The 27,089-nt window shown below is 40.7% G+C and overlaps 2 protein-coding genes across 4 annotated transcripts in view; both read right to left on the reverse strand.

Moving 5' to 3' along the window:
- Positions 1 to 11,128, reverse strand: part of LOC140349342 (ATP-binding cassette sub-family C member 8-like) — a 41,733-nt gene extending 30,605 nt beyond the window's left edge. Inside the window, exons 1-7 of the mRNA XM_072435639.1 lie at positions 10,984 to 11,128; positions 7,984 to 8,146; positions 5,930 to 6,071; positions 5,004 to 5,125; positions 2,875 to 3,041; positions 1,979 to 2,253; positions 306 to 420 (exon numbers count right to left, since the gene is read on the reverse strand). Of these exons, the coding sequence (XP_072291740.1) occupies positions 306 to 420; positions 1,979 to 2,253; positions 2,875 to 3,041; positions 5,004 to 5,125; positions 5,930 to 6,071; positions 7,984 to 8,146; positions 10,984 to 11,004 (1,005 nt within the window). The 5' untranslated portion in view covers positions 11,005 to 11,128. The remainder of the gene's footprint in view (positions 1 to 305; positions 421 to 1,978; positions 2,254 to 2,874; positions 3,042 to 5,003; positions 5,126 to 5,929; positions 6,072 to 7,983; positions 8,147 to 10,983) is intronic.
- A 615-nt stretch (positions 11,129 to 11,743) lies between these two features.
- Positions 11,744 to 26,461, reverse strand: ush1c (Usher syndrome 1C). Of its 3 annotated transcripts, XM_072435979.1 has the most exons (26): positions 26,327 to 26,461; positions 24,471 to 24,538; positions 23,038 to 23,181; positions 22,789 to 22,927; positions 21,761 to 21,869; positions 21,645 to 21,669; positions 21,517 to 21,574; positions 21,242 to 21,430; positions 21,101 to 21,160; positions 20,623 to 20,679; positions 20,026 to 20,168; positions 19,303 to 19,368; positions 19,089 to 19,225; positions 18,638 to 18,697; positions 18,312 to 18,466; positions 18,055 to 18,171; positions 17,060 to 17,704; positions 16,409 to 16,462; positions 16,204 to 16,329; positions 14,961 to 15,026; positions 14,068 to 14,109; positions 13,860 to 13,913; positions 13,664 to 13,763; positions 13,022 to 13,131; positions 12,883 to 12,938; positions 11,998 to 12,760 (listed from the first exon to the last, which is right to left on the reverse strand). In XM_072435979.1, the coding sequence occupies exons 1-26, from the start codon at positions 26,360 to 26,362 to the stop codon at positions 12,670 to 12,672; spliced, it is 2,907 nt and encodes a 968-aa protein (XP_072292080.1). In that variant the 5' UTR covers positions 26,363 to 26,461; the 3' UTR covers positions 11,998 to 12,669. The 3 variants fall into 3 exon arrangements, with proteins under 3 accessions (XP_072292078.1, XP_072292080.1, XP_072292079.1); XM_072435977.1 differs by lacking the exons at positions 11,998 to 12,760; positions 14,961 to 15,026; positions 16,204 to 16,329; ... (3 more) ...; positions 18,312 to 18,466; positions 18,638 to 18,697 and adding exons at positions 11,744 to 11,972; positions 18,928 to 18,947; XM_072435978.1 differs by lacking the exons at positions 11,998 to 12,760; positions 14,961 to 15,026; positions 16,204 to 16,329; ... (3 more) ...; positions 18,312 to 18,466; positions 18,638 to 18,697 and adding an exon at positions 18,928 to 18,947 and having other exon boundaries at positions 12,879 to 12,938.
- Between the last annotated feature and the right edge of the window lie 628 nt (positions 26,462 to 27,089).

Here is a 27,089-nt window from a genome sequence, read left to right on the forward strand (position 1 = left end):
CATGAAGGTTATGGGAGTTATTTTGGTGCAACAACAATGGCATTTCAAACCAAGTGAAGCAATAGCATGAACTAAAAGTGTTGTCTGTTTGTCTGGAGCATGAATTACACAGCGTTGTTTACAGATCACATTGAAGGCAGCTGTTTGGTGAGAGAATGTCGCATCATAATCCGCAAGCTCACAAAAGAGTCGCACTGAGAGAGCAGACGTGACCATCCTCCAGTGTCTCCGTTTCCTTTTCCCAACACGCGCTGCAAGTGTCAGAATGTGCGTCATCCTCAAAGACACACAAACAGAAGCGTTACCTTGAGCTCACAGAGAGTCAGCGCTCGATTCTCACACTGCGCCCGTCCGCTCAACCCCCACAGAGGTCGCGGTGTCGCCCAGTTCACAGTGGAAGGACCGGTGTCGCCCCTTCCACTGGGATTAGCAACATCTCTCTCATCTCAAACTTGAGGCGGAAGGAAGCGAGTCTCCGTTTGCACCGGATAAACGCGCCGCAGTGACGGACTATCGCAACCTTCCAAACACTGGAAAACGACAACCTTTGACTCCGGACCCCCAAGGACAGAAGACTAGACAAAATAAACTAATGCTTTATGTCTTGGAAATACAAAAAATGATCAGCTGTGCTATCATTTGTGTGCTGTGTAAGACTTTGTGAAAGGTTTTCATGTCAGCTTGACATTAATCACATTTTTAAGGATATTCTGCTTTGACAGACGAATCCAGCCACAGCAGTTCACAAGATAATATAGTCTTTGTGTCGGCTCTATTTTATGTATTTATTTGTTAATTTGACAGGGGCAGTGTAATAACCATAATAAATGTTACTCTAAATTAGAATAACTTTAGACAAATGGCTTTTTTTCATCCGTTGTTCCTGGACAGATGTTATTAAATGTTCGGTACATCTATTATTTTGAATTATCGTGCCCTGTTGTGGACAATGACAGCAGCGTACTTTGCTTATGAAAACATCAGGTCAACTTCTTAATTGTCCTCCAAAGAAACTACATGATACTGCATAAATGAAAGCAGAAATTACATTAAAGCTTACAGATAAATAACATTGCATAACAGCAGTACAATTATAGAAAAGTAAAGATATTCAAGCCTAACTATTGACTATTTCTAAAAAGGATTTACGGGTAGTAACTTTTAAAACATTCAGACAAAGACAAAAACGCAGTAAGGTGAGGACAAGGCTAATTTAGCAGATTAAGCCTGGATAAATGGAGATGTTGTGTTGGATACTGGAGGTTGAAAATGTATGTGTACATTCTCCACTGCAGCAGGGAAAAGTTTGGAGCATGACAGATTATAGCATACATAAATTGGTCATGAGGGGATAGGAAAAGCCCAGTATAAAGTAATAGCATTGTTGTAAACTGCTCTGGCAGGGGCTTTATCCGTCGTGATTAATGGATTGCATTTGTCTGAGTCCTCTGCACTCATACATCAGCTGAGCTTGTAGAAAACAGCTCCTAGCAATGGTGAAGTGATTCCACTACCAGAGTCACCATTTGTCTCTAATACAATAATAATAAATCTATTCACCCATTGATCCACTCATGCATGCACATTCTCAGTGAGAGCATCTACAACACAGCGTTTCCAGTTCATCAGACTAAGAGTTAAGACACAGGCTGCTACAGTATGTCAGGTTCACGCTCAAAGGCCTTCAGGCTAGATTATGGCATCTTTACCTCTGTGCTCCTTTTCATGGCAATGCGTTAAAGTGCAAGGGCAATGCTCACATACTTTCGCTGTGTTATTTCTAATTTAGTCAGGAGGTATGCTTAACACTTACGGCCCAAAACCTGAATGAAAACTAGCGAACGTCTGAAAAATACAAGATGTTTGCCATTATAAATAAAATCAAACACACAGTGGGCCGTCCACCTTTAAACTCTTTATGGTGTAATCATCCTCATCATCATGTCAGGAGATGTTCATGAGTGAGTGTTGTTTGCACTGTCCACATGTGATAGTCTCATGAACACTGACCTTCTGATTATCAAAGGCCTTGCGCAGCTTGATGTAGTTGGTGAGCGCTCTCATGGCGATGGGCAGTTTGCCTATGACCTTCAGGTCAATGGGTCGTCTGTGTGCAGATGTGATGAAGGTGTTCATCCACCAGTACGTGGCTTTGGACAAGAGGTTGACAAAAGGCTGCAGGAACCGCACTCCCAGGTCCTGGAGATCCTCTGGAGGCTTGACTTCTCTTGGGTTGGCGAAGCACATGTAGCGCTGCAGAAGAATAAGGAGGACTCTGTGTGAGCTGTGAGAAACGCCTCTGAGCTTTGTGTTGGCATAAGCTATAATAACAGTGTTTAGGGCTTTACCATGAATACGTTGCATAACTGGAATGACACTTGAGAAAGAAATTACCATGTTTCATTTAGGCTCAACAACATTCAAATGTGAAAAATAATAACACCCTGTTCCATAGAAAATAGCTATGTTTCAAGGATACTATTTGTCACATGTTGCAGCAATTTGTTAGTCTAAATGTGAAAGCCAACAATAATTAGGGTGCTGAAGAGAATGGCTGCTTTAATCTCATGGTATGAAATAATTTGAATACCGCACATGGGAATACTTTTAAACCACAGAGAAATTATGTTTGGACACATTCACTATGAGCTGAAAAATATTTTACATTTACATTTAGGGCCGTGTTAGTAAAAAAAAAATAAAACCTTAGTAATATTTAGACTGTAATTGACTGATGGGATGTGGTCAAAATGTGGGTGAATAACGGCGCTCATTCGGAGGAAAGCAAGTGATTGACTTGTGCAAGATGTTGACTTAAAAACTGCCAAGAAAAGTCAAAGAACTTTCTGACGTTATTTTGCAGGCGTTACTTACCCTGCCGTGGATGACGCTGAGCTCCACCGTGAGCAGCAGCCCGTACAGCAGCACAAGCAGTCCAGTGATGCAGAACCTCAGCTGTCCCGGACCGATCCCGTGCTCCGTGTATTTGGCAAATTTGATGGTCTTTGTGAGGAAGGCCAGGACCCAGTAAATGAGCAGTGCTGGACAGAGGGAACAGCGAGGTGCAACGGTCAGAAGAGAGGCCAAGAATATGGAGCAGATAGATTCAAACACGCACAACATGCACCATTGGCCTGATCGTGTCACTTTCTCATTGTGTTCTGCAGAGAAAGTGGACGGGGACTTCTCCCTTTGGATGTCCTTTTAAGAAGAGACAAACAAGTGCTGAATAAACCAAGTACAGAAACAACAAATGCGGCGTTGTACTGTTCAAAACTAGACTAGCTACAAGGGCAACACGTCTATCAAAAATGCCAGTTGAATTCACAGTTCTAATCAATTATATCTTTTTTATATACAAAACAACACAAGAAGAACAAAGAACGAGACACAGAGAAACAGCACACAAATTACACAAGTAGTCCTACTTACAGTCTGGCGTAATTGCCCCGAACATATCAGTCAATTTCAAAATTTAGTCCGAATGTAATTTTCTCAATTTTTCGAACGTCAGTTATAATGTCGGTCCAGGTTTGTGTCATTCAACAGTTTCATCCTAAAGCTTGGGTCGTTAGGGCCTAATGTGGTCTGAGTTAGAGCAGTCAAGTACCTCATTAGCATTGGACTGTTTTAATTTCTGCCAAGGTGACAAAAGGGTGCTGTTCACTCCTGGGAGGTTGTATCTAGGACCTCCATTTCTATTCAAGGCAGGGTTTTGTTTCTTAACAAAAATAGCCTCCTTCACTCCTCTTTCAACCCATCCTTTCTCTTGTTGACCTCACTGTCTTCAAAAGGGTGATTAGTGGCTTTTAGATGATGATTGTAAAACAGAATTTGAGTGCCTTTCGTGTTGATAAAGTTTTTTGTGCAGTGGTTGTTTGGATTTAGAAAGCTAATACAAATAGAGATTGTACATAAGGATTTGTTGATATGCTATTCCACATTTTAACCCAAAAAGAAAGAGATTATTAAGAAGATATTAAAAATCCTCTGCAATTTCGGATCCAACATATCAACAAAATGAAGCAAAACATTCTCTATTAGCTCTTCAGATTTTTATGCCCCAAATATGTGCAATTTTGGCCATTTGTACAAAGAAATATCTTATTTTTATATGAAAACATTAAATGGTGAAAAGCTTGTAACACATTTATGTGAGTAAACTGCAGAACAAGTTTCAAACTGTCTAAATTGAAGATTATTTTCCTATTTACCTGCAGTGTCTCCCTCAAGGAGTTATTTAATGTTAAGAACCTTTCACTTCATCTATTCTAGTGTGTGTTTTCAGGGTTCGCTTTACAACACTAAATCCATTTCAACAGAACATTTCGTAATACTCAGGAGCGAGACAATTAAGTGTCACGTCGGTGACAATACAAGTCAAGGGTTGAAACTATTAAGACGATTCATGACACGAATCAACGCTGTGCTGCTGAGATCACAAGATCAAACATAAAATTCTGCTTTATAGACGTGATGGGAATCACATTGTAAAACATGCACAGCACACAGATGAGTTTATAAGGCCTGGAGGCAACAACAGAGTGATGAAAAAGAAAAAACACACATCAATGTCACTATCCTATTAAAAGCTATGAACTGCAATAAGTTCACAATTTGACACTTTTACTTTTAATTGCATCAGCAATTTGTTCTCCTTTCTTTTACCAAAATCTTAAATCGTGTGTGCATTGATTTTGTATGTTGATCTGTTAAATGCGTTCAAATATTTTCAGTAAATAACAGGGTATGTGGTTGTCTTTGCATTATTTATTCACTTCATTCACATTCAAGGCCATTCTGTGTGTTGTGCCACTCCACCATCAATCATACAGCACAGACTATTCATGTTCACTGAGGTCGGTTTAGGTCCACATTTATGAGGCAATATGGGAGAAGTGTCTTCTAACTGACGCATTATAAAGACTGAAAAAATTGACATTTAGGTGCCATAATCTTAGCAAAGACATTTTGTGCACAATAAAGTAAGAATAATACAATACCCATGAGGAGTTTGGGGAAGTTGGAGGTCTCGATGTTGTGATAAAAGATGATGGATGTGATTCCAGCCATGAAGGCCAACGCTGCAGGCATGTACAGGTGCAGGTGGAGGGACTGACTGAACCTGCGAAACAAAACATTAACATTAACAGCCAACAGATCATCAAGTGGTTCACACATTACCATTGAGGTGTTATTAATGATTTATTATTTTACAATGTCAAGCCTTTAGAAAAAAATAATTTGCACAAAGTAACCACGGAGGTGTGTTGCGTTGGCTGGATTGTTACAGAGTATGGCTCGTATCTCTCTAGTCTATAAAGCATTTATTCAATTACAAACTGGCTCACACCCGAGTGATATGTGTGGTACTCTGAAATTGAGTTCTAGACATGAATAAAGAGCTTGTGAACTCTCAAAAATTGCAGGAATTCATCTTGCTGGCAAGGTCAGGTGTTTCTGTTGCTCAAAAACACCTTGAAGAATGTGTGTTCTAATGGTGCAACTGTGATTTTTCCCACCTCCGACTTGAAAAAAACGCTGCTTGAACAGGTAACTCCTATGTGTGAACTCAGAGGGGAGTTCATACACAAGATAAACTGTGACCTGTTTCAATAGTGCCGAGTGGGCTTTAGCGGTTAGCCTCCATGGACACAAGGTCTTAAGTCAAAGATGTTTGAAGTAATTTCAGATAACAATAACCAATCTCCCAGTTGCTCGAACGTAGCATTACCGTGAATGGCCCCTGTTTGTCTCCATGGAACAAAATAGCATTAAATTGCTATACACTGCTATATTGAGCACATACCAGAGCAGTTACATAGTGCACATTAAAGTCAGTCCATGGAATACCATACTGGTGCCATTGCTGCTTACACAACCAGGACAGGAATCATTATGAAGGGGGTGTTTGGATGTTCAGGCTTACCCATCAGATACAATGCCCTCTGCAATCTCACAGACGAGGATGAAGAGGAGGACGAAGGTGAGCAGCCAACGCAGGTTGTGACCGGGAAAGTGCAGCCACGTGCTGTGATGGATGTGGACTTTAGAGCTCTGACTGCCCCAGCCTGTTACAAAGAAACACATTCATTTTTAGCTCACAAATACACAAAAAATAATTATTGGTCTGCTGTAGGATGTGAATAAGTGTAATAAGGAGTGTCTGTGCGGTTTTCATGGACTATTTATCAATCCTTCATCAAAATAAACCGCTCACTGTGAGAATTCTTTTCAATGTATTTCGAGCAATGATCCAACATGCAATGATCATTGTCTTTGTTTTAATTGTCTGTTTCCTATAATGTTACAGCACACAGAAGATCTCTCGGAACAATAAAGATTGAGAAAGGCTGATTTGATAAAAGCACTGGTAACTGAATAAAGTCAAGTTTAACGACCTACTGGGGAACAATTAGGAAAAGCAACAGAGACAAGCCGTAAACCCTCAACAGGAATGTTACATAATGCTGCTTATGGCAATTGACATGGCAAAATGCATGTATGACAGGTTGACCTTTCAAATAAAAAGATAGCATTTGAGACAGAAATAAATTATCTAAATCTAAAGGGCAATTAATGCAAGTGAAAACATCTCTCTGAATGATGGATTACACATTAAACACGTAGCCTATCCATAACAATGTGTCAATGTGCTGCAGCAGAGTAACCAGCAGAACTCACCAAACAGCACATTTATAAGTGTAAGATACAGTTAAAAGTTGCAAATGCAGTACAGTGTATACCATGTCTAAAAAAACTTTTGCCAGGAGACCCAAACTGAACGGTGAGGACTGTCCTTGGTGCCAGTTGTTAGAGAACGACGAAAGCTTAAAGTGACAGAGACATAGCTGAGATTCCCTGACTCAGTGACTTTTGAAGACGCCTGGATGTTAGGATTGAATTTTTTTTGGTAAATACAAGGAGTAAAGCAGTTGACAGTTGAGAATTTCTTGTGTAATTTCACAAAAAAATACGTTCAGGGAATTTTATGAGGTCTATTCAAATTTTGTGAATTTTTAGGCTTTTTAAAATTTGATTATTGTAAGTTTGGGGAACAAAATAATAAAGAATGGTTGATTTCACTGAACAATAAGTGGGTTACCTTCATGTTTGAAATGCCCAGGTATTTTTTTCTTCCCTAAATTGAGCCCATTTTAGTCCTAATGTAGACTTGGTTTGGTCCTGCTCTGGTTCTCGTTTAGTCCTGATTTAGTCCAGGTTTATATCCGGTTTTAGTCACAATTTTACACATTTTGGTGAATGTGTATGAGTGAACGCACCCAAAAAGGAATAAATGAAGACAAATGCATGAATATTTCCCTCCCACAGTCCAGGTGAGATGAGGTCTCTGTTCAGGGTGACTGAGAAGCTCATGCTGTAAATCCGGTCTGTTGCACGTCGCTGTTGACACTAATAGAATGACCTGTTTCTGTGGACGGAAGTAAAGGATGGTGTAACTCAATGCCAACAGGAAAGCCCCCGTTTAACTGGAGGATATGGCAATCATGTCTCTATTCATTTATTTTACTTATTTGAGCTGTATTTGATAAATAGAAATGTATACATCACAAGTGATTAGAAATATGCCATAAAAAATGACAACTAACAACCTTGCTTTTCAATTTGACATATTTAGGTGAAAATAGATAGAATGTCATTGAAAAAAAAAAGAAAACCTGACAGACTTTGAATAAGTGCCATTTCACAGAAAAAACAGTCAAATGTATTCCTCTAAAGTCCAAACCACGTTGTTTATAGACCTCTAAAAAGCAGATCACTTGAGTTGATTGAATTGTGATTACTTGCTTTGCTCTACTTTCATTTGTGCCTTGAGATTACATGTGCCAGAAGATGAATATTGTGTTTTATGTATTATGCATTGCGCTGAGTCATTGTTTGTGTTATGGGAGAAAGAAAATGAATGAATAGTTCCCCAACTCAGTGAACAACACCCCCCCCCCTCTCCATTGTGCAACTCACCGATGAAGAGTATGGGGAAGGTGATGAAGAGCAAAAAGACATGCGGCACCACGTTGAGCGCATCCAGAAAGCAGCCGTTGTTCAGCACACCTCCGTCCACATTGTAGGCCGACGAGTTGTTCTCATTCCCGCAGAACGCCAAGGACATCGTGGACGAGGGACTCTGCGGGGTTCGGAGGAGGAAGAGGAGGAGGAACAGAGAAGAGGAAGACGGACAGGTGAACGCTCAAAGCATGCCGGGCAGAATCCCCTGAAAAACACATCCAGCGAAAAAGAGCAGAGGAGGGCTGGAGGAAGGGGTCACAGTCCGGTGAAGCGGCTCGTCCGACTGCCCGCCACTTTAAGCTGCTCTCCCATCCAACCACGTCTGCATCCCGGGCGTTTGCGAGCTGTTGCAGGCATCCTTCAGCACCGCGGCGCCTTCACTTGTCTGGAACGCACATCACACACTCGCGCACGCAGAGAGCCGGCCCACTATTGCTATTCCTGTTCCGTTGCAGGGGCTCAAACAAAGTCGACCTTGGGAGACGGGAGCAGAATGCACAGCCCGGCGCAGGAGACGCTGATAAAGTAGGAGGGGTGGAGGGAGAGAGGGAGAGAGAGATGGGGAGGAGGAGGAGAAGACGAGAGAGGAGAGAGTGACAGCCGTGCACACGTCATGCAAAGGTATGTTTGATTCACACTCTGGATCAAAATTGTGCTAGCGCTCCTCTTCACTGCTTTGAAATATTTACAGTACAGTTGTGAGGCTGTTTATTGATGTTTTGCCGCCGCGTTACAGTTACACACATAATTCACGTCACAACAGTAGTAGTAGTAGTAGTAGAAGGAACTAAAAAATTACAATTGTGGGCAAAATTCATTCATTTCTGTTCAATCTAGTATACGTTAAAAAGGTAAACGTAAAAGGAAATAGCTTTTTTATCTGCCGTTATCATTCAGAAAGTTGGATTTTATAAAGCTGGTCTTATTCTGACGGAACAGTAATCTATTAAACAGTGGGAATAACAGTGAATTAATAATTGTAACAAGACTTCATCGGAATTGCCTCTTGCTTATTGTTGTTTACAGTGCGTACACGTCCGTCTGCAGCCTAACCCGTCACATGTTTGCCACGCTGTTTTGTAAATGGATCATAATTTATTTATTGTGCAGCCGTAATTTACACTGAAGCTTTACAATGGTTGGTTTAAGTAATGGCAGAGCTACAGCTGCACATTATGGATACATTATTACATTATTAATGCTTCGGATGCAGTGTGGCTCATAGTGCTCCATGGCTTTTCCCACCGCAGCCAGCTGATGTACACTTGTTAATATGGATCAGAAGGTCACATGGGAACAGAGCGGATAAATCATGTAAACTAAGGTGCTGACCTCGACTTTCCTTGAAGCTCCTAATGATTTTTGGAGTGTAATCTAAACCAACCCAGAAGAAGAACATAAATGTGCATGGAGGGTCAGCTGTGCACACATGGAAATAAACAAAGCTTTTGCAATCATTTTGAGTTTTTAGAAGCCGCAGAGGAGCAGAAGAATTAAAGATGCACTATGTAACTTTTCTGCTGTTTTTTTGTGAACCAAGGCCCTTGGGACAACAGATGGAAATTAGCCTGCCCTTTGGCTCTAATCCGATATATTTTCTGGGGGACCTAATTTTCACAGGTTTTTAGGTTTTTAATCGATGTAATACATTCCCAGCGCTCACAAACCCTTTGGCAGCTTTTTTGAAGTGAAATTGAAATTTGAATCAAGTACAGTCAATTAGAATGTATAATTAGATACAAACACCACAAAGTGCTGCTTGTACTAAATACTCTTTGGTAGAAAACACAAATATACAAAAAAAACCATTCACTGTCCCAAATAAATAAACAAAAATGAATACATTGACATAAACCTATCTATCTTGCATCAATTCAATTACATGTGTTTTTATTGCTAAGAAAATATAAACCTTTCAAAGCGATGAGTGACGTCACCTGCTCATCTCCATGGAGACAGATACATCTTCATGGTAATGAGCAGATGTCGGACCCTCCCCCAAAAAGTCACATAGAACACCTTTAAACAATGTGTGGAATCAAGAGAAAAGATTAATGTTCTGTAAATTCAACAGACTTAGCTTTTACTTTGACATTCAAAATGAAGTGTTCACACAACAGCTGTCACTCACTTCAGCTGGTGATATGAGACAAAAGACAATTAGTTATTGTGGAAATGCACAAAGGAGCAGTACAACATGCAAGGCACACACTTTCCTTTGTCTGTCAACATATCCACAGTAGCACTTAACTGTTTTCACTGTCAACACTAGCTCTGTTTATCACTTGTAAAGGAGTACATTAAGGTTTGAACAAAATCCTACAGTGAGAAAGGAGGCTGTAAAAGATGCACAAGGATAAAGCAGAGCAAAGTGCGGAGCGGCACGTCCTGTAGAAAACCCTTCAGTCCAACGTGTGAGTGGGTTTACAGGGCAGCCAGTCAAACTAGGCTACTTCAAAAAATCATTACAGCACCAGCAGCCACTCTTCTACATCCACACACAGACCTCAAATAAAGGAATGCAGACGGGTATTTGACGTGATAACAGAACAATCACAACATTTGCAGTAAGGCAGTTCATTCATTATTTGCTGTTGTTCAATAGGTCATCCAAAATATATGCAATGGCACATTCAAGAAAGCCTGAGATTGGTGTTTTCAATTAAAATGCTAATTTTTGTTGGAGCACTGTAGACACACACGTCACACCGCATAGACGGACGGGTGACCAGTCGGTTAAAAAACATCATAACATCATAATTCAAAATGAGTCCAGTGACTGGCCCGACTGCAGAAATATAACCTAAAGTAACTTGACATGTCTCTCAAATGCTCATACATCTGGCACACGCTTTAAAACGCGAATCTTTAACAGCTTTGTTTTTGCATCTCTGTCGCGAAGAAAATGCCACGAGGAGGTGTGAAATGTAACCGGTGACGTTAAACTCAACTTACCGGTTTGTACCGTGAGATCATGGTGTCAGCGGCGATGTTTACGCTCCTAAAATAGTGCGTGGTCTTTGTCACATGCAGGGCCAGAGGAAAGAAGAGGCAGAAGAGGCGGTAACTCTCCTAAATGGCCGTGTGCGTGTGCTCAGACTGGGGCTGTCTCTGTCTCTGTGAAAGTTGCTGTTGCGCTTCACCGCTGAAGAAAAGGCGCTCTCCGAGGTCCTGAACTCAGGTGGATCACGGAGACGAGCGGGAGGATCAGGAGGAGGATCAGGAGGAGGGCAGATCTCTCCTCCTCAGTCACACATCGCACTGTAGTGGTCTTTAGTTCGGTCCCAGTGACACAGCGGTCGATGCGCGCTCAGACTCAGTCACGTATGCCATTGTGAACACGCGGCTGTGGGCAGGGATAAGGCAAACATACAAGTATTATATAACAACAGCCAGAGAGAAGCCGCAAAGAGCTGCTCAAATGCACAATAACATCACAGATAGATGGTTATTAACGGTCTAACGCGGTTCTAGGATAGAGTCCAATCACATTTAAACTGAATTTTATTATAGTGAGCCCAGGGCAGCAGGGATTAGACTGAATTATTAAAAAACACTCTGTCACAAGGCAAACATTGAAATTAGAGCATTAAATTTTAGGAGCTCTATCGCCCCCTATGGATAGTGCATTCATTACCACTGAATGTATATATTTTATTTCTATTTGTTACATTACAGAATCATTTTTTTGTTTTATAAAACACACAAACGCACATTTTGGTATGAAAATGATTTATTTTTATTGGGAATGAACAAAATAGAAAATGTAGTCTAAAACTTGAAGATAAATCAACAATATTCTTCCCAAAATTGACAGATGTGATTTCATTCATAAAACAAATACAAGGCAAAATATGATGTAATGGGATTAACATCCAGGATAGAGTTTAAAGTTTAAGTGCATTCTTGGCATTCTTGGTTGTTGAAAAGTCTAGAAGAAAGTTCTGCAAAAAAAGCAAAACCAAAGATGGTTAAACATGAGAATATTCAAATTGACTTATGACATGCAACAATTAACAACAACAAAGGTCCAGTATCATCCTGCAAGAGAACTGAAACAAAGTAATCACACTTTCAACTGTAGCTCAAGATTTCTTTTTAAATTAAGTCAAATATTAAATTCACGCTAGGATAATTTTAGAGAGAAATCCTTGCTACAGTATCACTCAGTGTCACTGCATTAAAAAGCAATGAACATGTAACAGTCCCATTGAACAACATCAATCAGAACAACTGTCCAAAGCTGGCAGCAGTTCTGGTCTTTTGTGCGAGTCTCAACATGATGCAGCTTATGTATGTGACATTATTGATGTCTCAGATGGACTGCATTTGACAAGTTTATGGCTCAATAGTAAAACCTACAGGTCAGTTTGGTTTCATGGAAAGGCACATGGTGCAACATGAATGAAAATAGCCTTGAGGACATTCAGAAGGTAATAAGAATACACACGCTGTTTTTGACATGGCCATAAATCCAAATGGTTGGAGAAAGGTTAAAGGTGACAAAACACTGCTTTCTTCTGATTGACAGGGAGACTGTCACATGTGTTCAAACAGGGCACCAAGGTAAATACAAATTCCACAGCAAACATCCTCTTTGAGACGGTGAGGACAAGATCTATTACCAGGAAGAGAGCAGGGCTAGTTGTGAAGCTGGTAGCCGTGCCTGTACAGAGATGCACTGCCTTGCACCTTTGTGTTCACAGTGGGACTGACTGATGCCGACTTAGGGCTGTACACATGCACACAGACACAAGTCATTCTGTGCCTTCAGAGCCCGTCAAATACTGGGGCAGGGGCATTTTGGGTAAAGCAGCACAAATTCAAATGTTCTTTAAAGAACAAAATGCTTACACTTCATCTTCATAGTCTTTTGGTGGAGATACAGCAATCACAACATCGATCCAGTCCTATCACAACAGACACATTTATTTTAAAGAAATTCATTTGGTTGTTTTTAAATCAATAAATCATGCGGTGCACAGAAATGTACCCCTCCACTGTTCCAGGCTCGAGCCAGAGAGTTCTGACCCTCAGTCAATGAAGCATCGATCAGTATCTTCCCGTTCACAGCCATGAGTTCATCACCAGCGACAATACCACCTGCGGACACAGTCGAGGGATTCAACACACCACGAAACACTCCACACAAGCTTCAGAGGGACAATGCTATGGTACACACACGTCATATTTTGTGCAAGCCTGATATTCCACTGCTGCTTTTAAACTTGAATGATGTATTTTGTGTGTATATGTATTATGTATGTATATTTATCAAATGTATGTCTTTTTTTCTGTTGTTTTTTACTCTTCTCTCTCTGAGCACAAGAATTCCATTGTGTACAGACTGGTGTGTGCACAGATACATTGGTAACGCTTTAACATTTATAAGGCGTTAATAAGCACTAGTTATTAGTTCATACGCATTTATCATTAGGCCATTGAAATTAGTTTAGTAAGCATTGTATTAAAGCACTCACAATAACACAAACATTTTTGTTAATGGCTTATAACGTGTATAAACAAAAAACTGGTGCATATTCATATTTTATTAAGGAACCTTCCACAAAAAGCATTACTAATACATTTCTTGAATATTGAATTTGCTCAAATATATATAAATTTAACAACTGACCATTATTATCGGCAGCTCCGCCTTCATAAACGGCTGATATGACCAGCTTTCCAAGAGGAGAGTCTGCACCTCCTTCCAGAGCAAGGTCAAGCTGTCCACTCTTTGAAAAATAAGGAAATACACAAGAAAACAGAGACTTGTACCATATCTTTAAGATGACACTGCATTCTGGAGTCTGAACAGAAACAGCCAGTACCTTTTTAATTCTCAGTCGCCTCACGTCTCGTCCGGCAATCTGGTCTGCTGAGAACTTTAGATAAAAATGAGATTCAAAACACTAGCAGAGCATAAACAAATGAAATGAAATGGAACAACGAAAACAAGAGTCTGTACAATACAATATTCTCCAAAGCTTTTCTTTCACGCCTTAAAAAGACAATGTATAAGAGGGCAAATACAGATACCATTGAGTAGGGATCAAAATCCTCCCCGTGCTTCTCGAAGACCTGAAAGTCAATCAATAACCGATTAATTAGATCAGTTCATTGGATCAGTTGGTCAAAAAAAAGACAGCTGCTGTTTTGAATTATTTGCGGAACCCACAGTGCAGCCGCCAGGTTTCCTTTGACAACCAACTATTCAATCCTTTTCTAAATGAAGCAAAACCACGGAGACAGCACTTCAGTTAGAAAAGATCCGAGTCTTTTATAGTGACGAGCATTATTCACAAACACCACCGTGTACATCTCAGAAAACAAACCGAGTGAAAACACAACCAAATTGTGCAGACTCACAGGAGGGAAAGTCATAGTTTGTCTGCTTTATTTGTGACCAGTCAGCAGTATAGTGATGACTTTTAGCAATTATATAACCCTAATTTAAACCATAATTTCAGCATAATAATCCCCTTGAATCTACTATCCATGCATCTATCTAGTCATAAAACATTAATAAGCACTAAATATTTGATGAAAAGCACTTATACATGGATGATTCACATTTTTAGATGCTTATAAAAACCTTATACATGTTAGTAACCCCGTTAAATAAACCCCAAATGTGTGTTAAAAAGCCATGTAGTTGTTGATAAAAAAAGCTTAAAAGTGCTTATAAGCAGACTAGTGCATATTAACGGTTAACTAATGAACTTAAGTCTCATTTATAAATCTGTAAAAACACCATGTACTAATGAAATGAACAGGACAAAGAGCCCAGCCGACAAAGGATAAATGGGAAAAGGAGGAGGAGTCCCTAAGGATCCAGTGGCGCTGAACAGATCTGAGAGCAGGTCCAGGGAGAAGAGAAATGCACTCAAGGCTGCAGGGCAGGTGCAAACGCGCGAATAGTCATAGATTACTTGTCTTTTGGTGTTTGATTTAAAAGATGTGTTGAAAGGCACCATCCGCTTCAGCATTTCCGGAGGCTACAACAGAAGAAACGCAGTGATCAGAGATACACGTTCAAGTCAATGGATCATGGAAGGTTCTGCCCTTTAAATTAGATTAGGAAAACTGGACTTACCACAGAATAGTATAAATATCGGAGTTCTCGACCTAAATTCTTTTATTGACAATGACTCTTGGATGAGAATCGAAACGTCTATTTTTTCTAACTGAGTCCAGATGACTACAACTGAAGCTTTTTCTACTATTAGGAAAACCTTCAGTTGTGTTCATTCTACGTTTACTCCTGGTAAATCAGATAGTATTATCATTCATCACGGTCAATTGCGATCATATATACCAGTGGTGGGCGATATATCGACAAATGTATAAGTTTGCAATTGTTGTTTTGGATTGGAATATCGAGTATATTATTAAAGAAATGCTAAAATGTGCACTTTTTTTGTTTCATTTTACAGTCATTCATTTTATTTTTTTATCTATTTGGTCACATTTCTGAAGGACATATTCATTCACTGTACACAATCATATTCCACTTCCAGGTACAGAATAGTAACAGTAATCTTATATTTTTGCTCTACTTGCACAGTCTATGTTGATGATTTAAGTCGAATAGTATTTTAATATTTATTTATCTAGATTTTGTTTCTATCAACTGCTGTTCTTGAACTGTGAGTTGCAACTCTGGAATTGTTGTTAGGATAAATAATAATAAAAAAAACAAACCAATGAAATGTATCTAGACTTTGATTGAACCTTAACATTGAGAATTCATTTAAAAGTGCACTACATTTCACTGACAGGTGGCATGTTTCCTCCCTGTAGTTTGATTTAATATCCAGAAGAAAACAGCTGGCGAGTCTAGGAGTCTCACTGAGCTTCTCTAGTGACAACAAATAGGGACAGTTGCCATAGCAATTAATTTGAATAGACAAACGTAAGCAATAAGTCCTTCAAAGCCTATTTGTTTAGAAAGGCTTTTAACATCGTAGTTATTGTATTTTTGTTTTTCTATATTCTATTATGTCGTTTCTACAGTTTTTATTGCCCCATGTGAAGCGTCTTGTGCACCTTCTGGATGTTGTAAAGGCGCTGCACAAATACATCTTTGAAAAGTACAACAATACGACATTGAAAACAGTAAGAGGTTATGTGACTAAAACCCGTGAATAGAGGACATATGTCGTGGTGTCATACCAAGCCGTCGGAGCGGATTGCGGTCCTGTGCACGTCTGGGCGGTTTGTCTGCGACTGAGGCAACATGACGGGCTTGGACATTGGCGTGGTCTGGCGCCGCTGGTTCGGGGGGCTCGGCGCTAGTTGCTATACCCAGGAAAAAGAACGTTTGGGTGTAAAAAAAACAGTGGAACTCTGTAGGGTCCAAAACAATTGTGAGACTTACCAATGGGTTACTTGATGCTGACACACGGCTCGCATGGGACGTATTTCTCATCACCTGGAACATGTGAAAATGTAGTAAATCATTTAAAAGAACATATACATGAAAGAAATAAACGAAAACATCTCTATTTTGTTAAATATGTTTTAAATTGCCAGAAAAATGTGTTTCTTGTGCATAAATAGTCCCTGCATTTATGATAAAATGGATAGAGGCATTCTGTTTTAGAATTCAGCGCTACTTCCTGTATCTTTGTCTTTACTCTTTGTCTTTACAACGTTGTAATGTGTAATTTAATATTTTTCCACTGCTGCTTGAGCAAGAAGAAGAAGCACACTGAGAATGAACCTTTCCTGTCGACTAAATAGAAATGAATGGGCCACTGACAAAGCAGAAAGTAAATTGGACTTACTGTCTTTCCTTCTGTTAAGATAATTTAGTTTTTTCATAAACAAACACTTGACTGTTGTAAAACTATAATTAATATTCACCACATGTACTACACCATCAAACCAAGTATTTAGAAAACATGAAAGCCTGTCATATGTAATTTAAGTCTTATAGCTTTCCTTAAATATTTGTAGTACGTTGGAGTTTTATGTACCAAGGCCTTATAGACAGAAAGATAGTTTTCCTTGTCACAGTGATTCTGACCTTGGGACTGGAGGGGAAGGACACCTCACTGTTGTTGGCGGAGTAGATGCCTCCTCGTGGGAGATATCCGCCTGTTTCCCATTCGCTCCTGTGCTCAGGGGGGCTGGGAGTCACCACGGGGTGCGTCTGGTCGAGCTGGCGGTACCTGCCAATTTTGTGCTGCTGAGGCGGGGGAGGAGGAGGAGGGGGAGGAGGCGGAGGCGGGGGAGGGGGCGGCGGAGGCGGAGGTGTGGGACGAGGAGCCGGCTGAGGAGAGGAGGGCGGGCGTGACACTTGAGAGCTAGAACTGTACTGGGGGAAGGGAGCACGGGCCCCTTGTCTGGGGGGAGGCTTGCGACCTCTGTTGGTGACAGTCGAGGGCCCTGAGGGGGCTTTCCTCTGCGCGGGGGGAGAGGGAGGCCTGCGCTGAGGGGAGTAGTTGGAAGCGGTGGTGGGGTGCAGTTTGGATGAGGGGGGAGGCAGGGGCAGTGGTGGAGGCGGCAGGTTGGTGCTGGGCTGAGTGGGGGCCAGTTTTATGTGAGGGCCCCTCAGGCTCTGGTCCAACTGGTCCAGGTTTATGTCGTCCAGGTCGGTGGTTGCCAAGTGAAAACCTCCCGGAAAACGCTTTGGCTTTGGCTCTGACGCAGGAGAGCGCGGAGGAGAGAGCTTCAGAGCAAACAGAAAGAAGAACAATTCAAGCAACATAATGCAAAATTAACTTTAATGAGCGATAGGTGCGTTTTATGATTGATACGTGGCAGGACAAATGATTTATCCACACCACGAGGAAATATGATAAAAAAATTGCTGAAAAAAAAATCGTCCATACCACCTTTAAATATACAGTCTATAACACATTTAATTAGATAAAGTGCGTTTTCCTGAACTAGAAGGAGTAAAAGTCAGATGCAGGGCTTTTCAGTATTGTAGCAGTATTTGGTAGTTAGATTATTTTATCTTAATACCCCTTTAAAATCAGGAACATAATAACTTGACTGATTGAAGTGGGTGTGTACCTCTGGAGAGTCATTTTCGACACAGGAAATCTGCTCGAGTCGTGTTTGACAAAGTCGCTCCACCCAGTGCTGCACCTTCTCAGTCTCAGCCGGATCTTCTCTTTCCGTCTCTGAAACCTGACCCAGAAGCACGGATCACAGCAAGAACGTTGGCATTCCAGCGCAACACAAGCATCTCGAGGTCTAATCGTGCCTGACATTGTCCAGTAGCATTAAAATCCTCTATTTCTTTGATGTGAGTGAGTTCAGGGCTGTACCTCTTGGACCAGGCGATTGATCTTCAGCTGCTTCTCCCGTTCTTGCATCTCTTCTTTCTCCTTGGCGAGTTTCAGCTCAAATTCCATCTCTTTTTTGCTTTTTCGCAAATCCCGCATTGTGTCGGTGTTGGAAGATTTCTTCTTTTTCTTCTTTTCTCCTTTCTAAGATGTTATTTTTAAAGCACCGACATACAAACGCGATCAACGACACAAAGCAACTCGATCACTGCAAAACCAGGCTTTGTGACAAACGGCAAACGGCGCCTCTGACGCGCCGTGAAAACTACAACAGAGTGAAGTATTTGAAAAGTCACACCAAACAACACCACACGATACCTTGCGAATTGATGGGAGTTTACCCTCGTACCGATAAAACCAGCCAAACGCTACGGATAAAGATAAACATTGTGTAATTTAAAAAAAGGAACACTTCAATTTCATTATAAAAACAGCAGCAGCAGCGCAACAAATACACACAACTACATCTATGTACTGTCTCCTGTGGTTGCATCTTGGTTGTCAAAAGGAAATCTAGCATCGCACCATGTCGACAATAACTTAGATGACAGATTTGGACAAAAACTGTAACGACAAACGGCTGATGCTCTGGACTTACTTGTTCGTCTTCGTCATCCTCTGAAGGAGCACACAAGAGGCAGCACCGCACACACACACACAGAGTCAACAACATGCAAAGAGGGAAATGTTAACGCCTGGTACTGCATCGGTGTTAAAAGGCCCAAATCCATGCAGCGATATTAAATGAAGAGTCCTTACGAGAACTCTTGGCTTTCGGAGTGGGAGTCCTGATCTCGGGTGGTGCTGGGGAGGGACTCCGGGGGCTTTTCGGCCTGTTTTTGACACCCCAGTCTTCCTCCCAGTCCTTGTTATGTTTGCGCTCGACAGCCTGGATCCTAAAATCAAAACACGCGGCTTAACGACTCGAAGCTTCAACGTGCGTCTCCTGTGAAACAAAGGAGTCGTCCCATACTTATCCATTTCACTCTGATAACGCTGCTCTTCTTCGGTCATTTTCTGCGACACCTCCATCTTTCTCCTGTTAAGAGCGTTCAGTTAGTTTGAGTTATAGAGGCTCAGGCTAAAGATGCAACCTTTTCTACTGTTGTGACTGCAACAACAGACGCGGCATAAAATACTTAAAAACAAGAATGCATGGAAATGTGCCAGATCTTTGAGGTTCTGAATAGTAACATATATCTCTCCCGATAACAATAATTGGCTGATATTATGTAAATCCAACAGAAATGGGCTTTAACTTTCAATATTTTCTGTTGGGGTTTATGCATGTATCAGACCAATAAGTTACCAATAAAAACATTTAAAAATAACACATAATACCCATATTTAAGTTTGAATTACAACTCCACACTCAATGGTGTAATCAACGTATCTATGGTATGGTATTTACTTGAGCTGATTATGACATTGTGATACAGTGTGTTATAATCAAACATCTTTAAGAATATGGTAGTCATCTTTCCCCACGACAGCTATAAGAACCATCTGCCAGTTTACTAAATACTTACATCTGTATTTACCATAATATGATTGCTACATTTGATGTAATATTTGTCAACTGCCGCTTTGCTAATTAGAAGAAGCACACGGGTTGAATCTTTCCTGTCGACGAAATGGAATTAAATGGGCCACGAGACGGCAACTGCTGGTCGTGCAGGAAGTAAATTGGACTCACTGTCTCTCTTTCTCTTGCTGCTCTTTGACAATCTTGTTGGTCTCCAGTGCCACCTTTTTCTGATGCATCAGCTCCTGTCGATCCAGCTCCCGCCGGGCTTCCACTGCCAGACGCTCCTCATCTGTCATAAACAACTCACTGCCCTGAAGAGACCGATCAGACAGGGACAGAAAGAACGCTTAACTTATAAGCCTTTGGCCTGACATTCTCAATCGTGTCACACTCTAGCCCAAACGTGATTACCAGAGATCATGTTTTCTGACAATGTAATCCTCTTATTTTCCATTCAAGCCATCCGACAAATGAAATGCATTTTACAAGCTTCATCTTTGCAAAATAATAATAACGAGGCTCATTGGGGATAAATGTCCTACTTGCGGACGATAAACAATAAATGCACACATCAATTACAACTCAATCCAAGTGGCAGGAACGACGAATACTTCTCAGTGTTGTTGCTGTTTGAAAGGTCAGTATTGGAGGATTTTGAGCCCAGGCACAAGGGCCCAGTAATTACTTTCATCAGATTTCTCCTCATGGGAGACTTGAAGGCACCTCCCGCTCTACGGTACAGAACATATGGTAAAGTTTACTTACAGCCCCAGTCAGAACAGTGATGGTCAGGCTTCTGCTGCTTTTCAACACATGAACAGCCTGGAAACAACCACACAAAATATGTATTTTTAGATTCATATATAAAAAGACAACAAACAAACATAGTATTAGGGTGCGTTAACATGTGTACTTGTTTGGTCCAGGTTTGACCCCAGTTTAACTCTGATGTAGACTTGATTTGAACCTCTTTTATTCCTTGTTGAGCCCTGGCCTTGTCTATGTTTAGTTTATTTAAATATGGCATTTGTGCAAGAGTAAATGCACCCTTAAATTGGATGTTTTGATCCAAACACGGGGTAAATGCAACCAAATCTTAAAAAGGTACTGAAGGCAATGCTCTTGGGTGCTACCATGGCAACAGCATAAATCATTTGGGTTTGTTTCTGCAGTCGAGTGAATTCATCTAAAGTACAAATTTGCCTAATGAAACATTGTGCCAGACTGCGAAGCAAACATTTACCTCTCTGTGGTCCACGCTGGTGAAATCCACCCCGTTAACCTCGACAATCTGATCACCAATCTAAAAGAGAGAGACGCACAAGCACAGCGTTCTGGTTTTAGAAACGCTGGAAATATGGTTTAGGACGAGGAAATCTGTTACCTCGAGACCAACTTCTGCAGAAAGTGAGCCGGGTTTGACGTTGCTGATGTAGATGCCAGGCTTTTGGGTGGGACCACTGGAGATGCTGATGCCCATGCCCTTTGTGCCCCCGAGACTGAGGAAAACCTTCTTCTCCTTGATCTCCTTCCCTCCAATAGATGCGAGACCCGCAATACTGGTTTTCCTCTCCTGCACCAATCAAAAATGTGTTTAATACAAAAGAAAAGATGGCCACAATTAACGGCAAACGTTTTTTTTCTTCTTCAAAGTCTCACCCCAGATTCAGAGACAAACTGATCCACAAACTGCCACTTGAGAGGGTCGTCCGAGGAGCTAAGAGACACAAACCACGACAGACACTGTGAAATGAGCAAGTCAGCGTTTTTAATAATATATCTCATACCTTTTCACAGGAATCATCCCAACATCTGAACAGAAAACACCACATGAGTGAGTTATACATTGTTCTACATCACAAAAGGTATTGTAAACACGTTTTTTGCTGAGCGCTCGACTTACGTCTGACTTTAAGCGACGCGATCTTTTTAGTCTTGATGAGACTGATGACTTCTTCGTGGATACAGGAGGAAATGGAGTAACCGTTGATGCGAACAATCTCGTCACCAACCTGTAAATGAGAGACACGCGGCAATCCGTTGGTGTAATAGATTACTTCTTTACAGCTTTAATGAAGCCTGCGTAAATTCAGCCTGGAAGACCTGCGCTTATCCCAAAGAGGTTATGCAGTTTTTCCTGGCCAAAGAAGTAGGGTGAAAGGTCAGGGGGCGTCTGTACCATGGCCCTCGCACCTGCTCCTCATCCCCAATCAACGCTCTCGTGACTCCTCCCCGCTCCAATCGGCACAAGGCGGCCACATTTAAGCCCTCAGGCAGATGGCTCGGCCGCTCAAACCGTACTGCGACCCACCACCTCCCCAGCTCCTCCTCTACATTCCCCTCATCCTCTACCTTCTCTCCACATCTACCACCACCAGTCTCCAGGCTCCGGGGGGAGACATCTAATACAAATAGATCATGGAGTGCCCATGATTGCAACGTCTTCCGCCGGGGTCTGAGCGCCAAATAACTCACGAATAAAGCCTGCTAAACAGTCCATTCTCGTGGTCTCTTTGTCTCTCCAGGGTGAATTGCCTTGTAAAATCAGTACAGCAATACATGTGCTTGTAATCCTATTAGCATATTTCTAGTTTAGTTTATTTATGACTATTGTACATATTTATGACATTAAACATTTAGACAGTATCTACCGCATTTGCTCTCTCTTTTACTCTTCTTCTCTTCTCTTTTAGGTCTTAAACTGTTGTGTGATTTCTGTCATGTCTTTGTGATTGTAATGCTTTTTTCTTGTTGTGTGAAGCACTTTGCCTTGTGTATGAATTGTGCTCTACAAATAAACTTGCCTTGCTGCTTCAGACTAGTGTGTACTGTAGTGCTAAAGACCCAGATCTCCACCTGGTGGTCGTATGAATTATTACAGAGGCAGTTATGCACTAAAGTAAAAAAAAGTGTCACCAGGAAAGCGCTTACCTGAAGGCCCACATTAGCAGCCTGTCCATCTTTTACAATCTGTGAAATATAAAGACCACAGCCAAACTCCAGTCCTCCTCGAACGCTCAGGCCCAGACCATCGCGGTGGGTCCGATCCAAACGCACCTCCTTCAGCTTCCTACACGACGCAAAAGAAGGTCATTGGATGTAACGATCACAGGAGCAAACGTGTTAAAGAGGAGCGTAAAGTCACATATGAGGTATTTCTAACGGTATCTCTGAACTCACCTCGACCTCTTGGGGGTGAGCAGGTCGTACTCCACTTGGTGTTTCAGCGGGATGAGAGGTCGGATTGCATCAAACAAAGGCAGGCGTTTTGGTTCATTTATGACCAGCTTCAGGTCACCCACCAGCACAGGCAATTCCATAGACCTGATAAGTGGAATCAACAAAGATATGTGATCACAAAGTGTCTGGTAAACATAATATGTTGTTCAGCATTCCAAGTATTCTTATAAATAGCAGTTAGTTGGCATCACCAGAAAGACGATGCTAAATGTGTAGCTCTTTCGTGTTTCTTGCTGTTAAAAGCCTGCCACAAATACTGAAAAGTGTGTGGTTTATGGATATCTGACAACCACCAAGCCTGATAGAAAAACATTGAATAAAGCCGCTTTCTGATACCCCACGTACACTGGGTGAAAGACTTGGCACATTTGCATTTTGACAGATCTCTCCTGCAGAATTCATAGCGGTCAACCTCGATATGAAACTCAGAGCAGTTTGCATCACATTTTTTACCTACAAACACCCGGTCCTTCCACAAAAGTCTGGTAGAACAGCAGATTGAACAAATCCACTTTGCGTGTATAAAATCTTTCCCCCTGGCTACTATTGGAAATTATTAATGAGTGCAATTCCAATCCTGTTTGTGGGATGAATATAAAAATACCTTTTGTTTACAACTGGCCAGGCTTGTCAGGGAGCAGTGGAAACTGATCAGCCGCTCAGCCAATGGGAACGCGGCGCTCTGGCTTTATACAATGATGAATAGAAACAGCCCCTGCAATTATTATGTAGCGTGAAGATTATAGGCTGGCAACGCACAGTGGTTTTGTTATAATTTGGAACTGACATGACTGTAATAATTCCATCCATCCATTTTCTACCGCTTGTTCCCTTTCGGGGTCGCGGGTGACTGGAGCCTATCCCAGTGACTTCGGGCCTTAGGCGGGGTACACCCTGGACAGTGGCCAACTTGTCGCAGGGCCAACACAGAGACATAGACATTACAGACAGTTCACTCTCACATTCAATCACTAGGGTCAATTTAGAGTCACCAATTTTGCCTAACACATACATGTCTTTGATATATAAAAATAAAAATCTATTATGATAATGGACAAAATGGGAACCAGGTGAAGCTACAAGTTTGCCATTTCTGATTTCAAGACTTTTTTTTGTTTAATACAATTACTGTGGATGTAACACTGACTGCAAAAAATAATATCTGTTTGCTTGTAGAAAAGAACTACGGTACATTTATGAATCAAATCTGTTTTATATGACCAATTTGTTACTCTCAAACAATTAATGAAATAGAATCAAACTAAACATTAATTTCAGCCTTGACTATTACACATAATAATGACACAAACGACGCAGCACATGTCAAAATACACCTGTAAACTCAAACTACTACATCGTTACATGGCACTCACTGGTGATACATGCGGAGGACATCGTACAGATAATCCTTCTCTGCTTCATTCTCAATCAGCAGCTCGACCTGCAACACACAACAACACATTTTAAGTAACACAGCAGGAGAATCCATAGACTTAATGACACACACACATTACACTGTTTGCATTTCAGACCGATCCATGCTGAAACCTCACAAACAAACCTGATGGCAGCTGAGAGGAAGCAGAAGGGTTTTGAGGAAGCGTTTAGGCCATTCACTGATGTAACACATGTTCAGATAACGTACTCCCAATGTCAGCGCACAGCACTTTTATGACACACATGGAAGACGGACAACTCCTGCACCTAAAGATGACTAAATGAGTGGCCCCGCCTTCGCAGACAGGGAATAATGGGTGAGGAAGGGCTGGAGGAGGAAGGTCAGTAGTGTCGTCTTACAAGTTAACTCGAACATGGGTGAAGAGTCACACTCGACTGGAAATGGACGTTAAAGCAGACGGAAATTATACAATATATGATAATCGTGTAGTCGACAAATCATGATAATTTGATCCTCGTTATCTGGACTATGCAGACTCTAAAAAGTACCTAGAAAATACCTTCTGTACAATGTTAAATCAAGATGTCAAACTATGATAAAAAAAAAAAAAAATCTGAGTTTCACCAATAATACACTTCTAGAAATCAAAATAATTGTAATAATTTTTCAACCTCTATTGGTTTAAAAATCTCAATGTACACAAACTAGTCGACCAATCAAAAAAATACTTGCTGACTAGTCGACTAATAACATAGTCGTTAGTTGCAGCACTAATTGGGACCCAGTTAGATTGGATGGAATGTTTTATGACGTCGTAAATCCTCAGTCATCTCCAAACATGAACCTTGGCCCCATAAACCAGTCAGTAAAGAGCGTTGAACAGAGAGATAACTATAATATTCAGTGCGTCACATCTTGCAAACGCTTCTCTTCTGGCTCTGAACTAAAAATGCAACAATAAATAAAAACGGTAACACAGATATTTAGAGCCAGGTTAAACAATGTCTCGCTTGTCTTTATTGAGAGAAACAAATAAAATGAAATGTGCAATCTATTCCACTCAGCTGCACTTTCATTATGCTCAAATTGCCCTTTGTGAGGGGCTGTAATATGGGACAGACTGGGGATGGGCTGCTTGTGTGCAGTGCAGATGGCGCTGTGTTGTTGATCCCTTTTGCCCATGGCTCATGTTCCTTTTAGTTTTACTGTTATTTAAATTAACTGAACGTTCTGTATCCACCACATAAAACCAATACAAGATTTTAAAGTTGATATGATAAGGTACATCAGACTGTTTACATGATTATAGATAATCATATTTTGCATAACTGGACTAGGAGTGTTTACTATTATTACACTATTGTCTCATAGTCTCATCTTTTGCCCCCACAGTCTAAAACATGTTGTGAAAAATAAATAAATAGAAAAAATAAAATATAGTAAGACAAATACTACTTTTTGCTTGTTATACTATCATAAATCTATTTAAGAAATTATATTTAATCTTTATTCGGTCATTTTTTTCATTATTACAGGCTTTGGGTGACGCCAACAATTTTTCAATGATATAATTTAAATTGATTGCATGTAGCATCATAGTCTCAGTGTCAACCTGTGGGAAACAATGTACTAATATTATGACATTACATGTTAATCAAAAGGTTTTATTAGTCTCAAAGTTACAGTTTTAGCTACACGTTCAGTTACATGTGATTCTTTACGGGCTGTTGGGCCTGTGTCAGTGCGCATCACCTGTCACCCCTGGATCAATGTAAAGATCGACCAACTTTGGGTTACTAAAAACAATTACTTGATTTATAAATGTCTTACCTTGTGTCTAAATTCCCTCGCGACTTTACGCTCCATGGTTCAATGAAAACGGCAAAACAGCGATGAGAAAAGACAACGAAGTTTGACAGGTCCGAACAAAAATCAAGTTAATAGTTACACATGCACTTGATTTCCGGTTGTACTTTTCACAGTAAGAGTTCAGCAAGTCCATTTGATAAACTAACGTTTTATTGTGTGTATTATGCTTTTCAAACGGGAAAAAACCCGAAAGACAAATAACTTGAGGGTTAATCAACAGTAAGGCAAAGCGTATTATTAAATGTGTGAAGAAAAGAATCAAGTGTAAAACATGTATTTTATCTTTCTGTGAGTGCACAAAAGGGTGGCGCTTGTTACCGTGGAAGTTGTTATCACTAGATCCATGGTTACCGCTAGTAAATATACAAGCAATCAAAAGTTTAGACACGTTCACACATTGTAGAACTACACTGAAGACGTAAATTATTTGCAAAGACAAACATGTAATTTTAAATATGTTTTACATTTTGATTCAGATTTGTCAAAGTCTGTCATGATGACGTGACCATACATGTCCATCCATAGTTCACAGTTCTGGTGCCATAATCTAAATAGCATTAAATAAAATAAAAAGTGTGTCCAGGAGAGTCCAAACCTTTTTCCTCTGTGGCCCAAAATGAATACAGGGGCCAATCTTTATTATGTGTCACGTTTAAAAAGTCTGTCTACAAAGGGATTGATGATGTGCCTTTAATTATTATGATTTTTGACAGAATAGACTGGT

The sequence above is a fragment of the Eucyclogobius newberryi genome, unplaced genomic scaffold (assembly GCF_026437365.1).
Source record: "Eucyclogobius newberryi isolate DKJ021-1_F unplaced genomic scaffold, fEucNew1.0.hap1 SCAF_7, whole genome shotgun sequence".
In the NCBI taxonomy this organism is placed as follows: domain Eukaryota; kingdom Metazoa; phylum Chordata; class Actinopteri; order Gobiiformes; family Gobiidae; genus Eucyclogobius; species Eucyclogobius newberryi.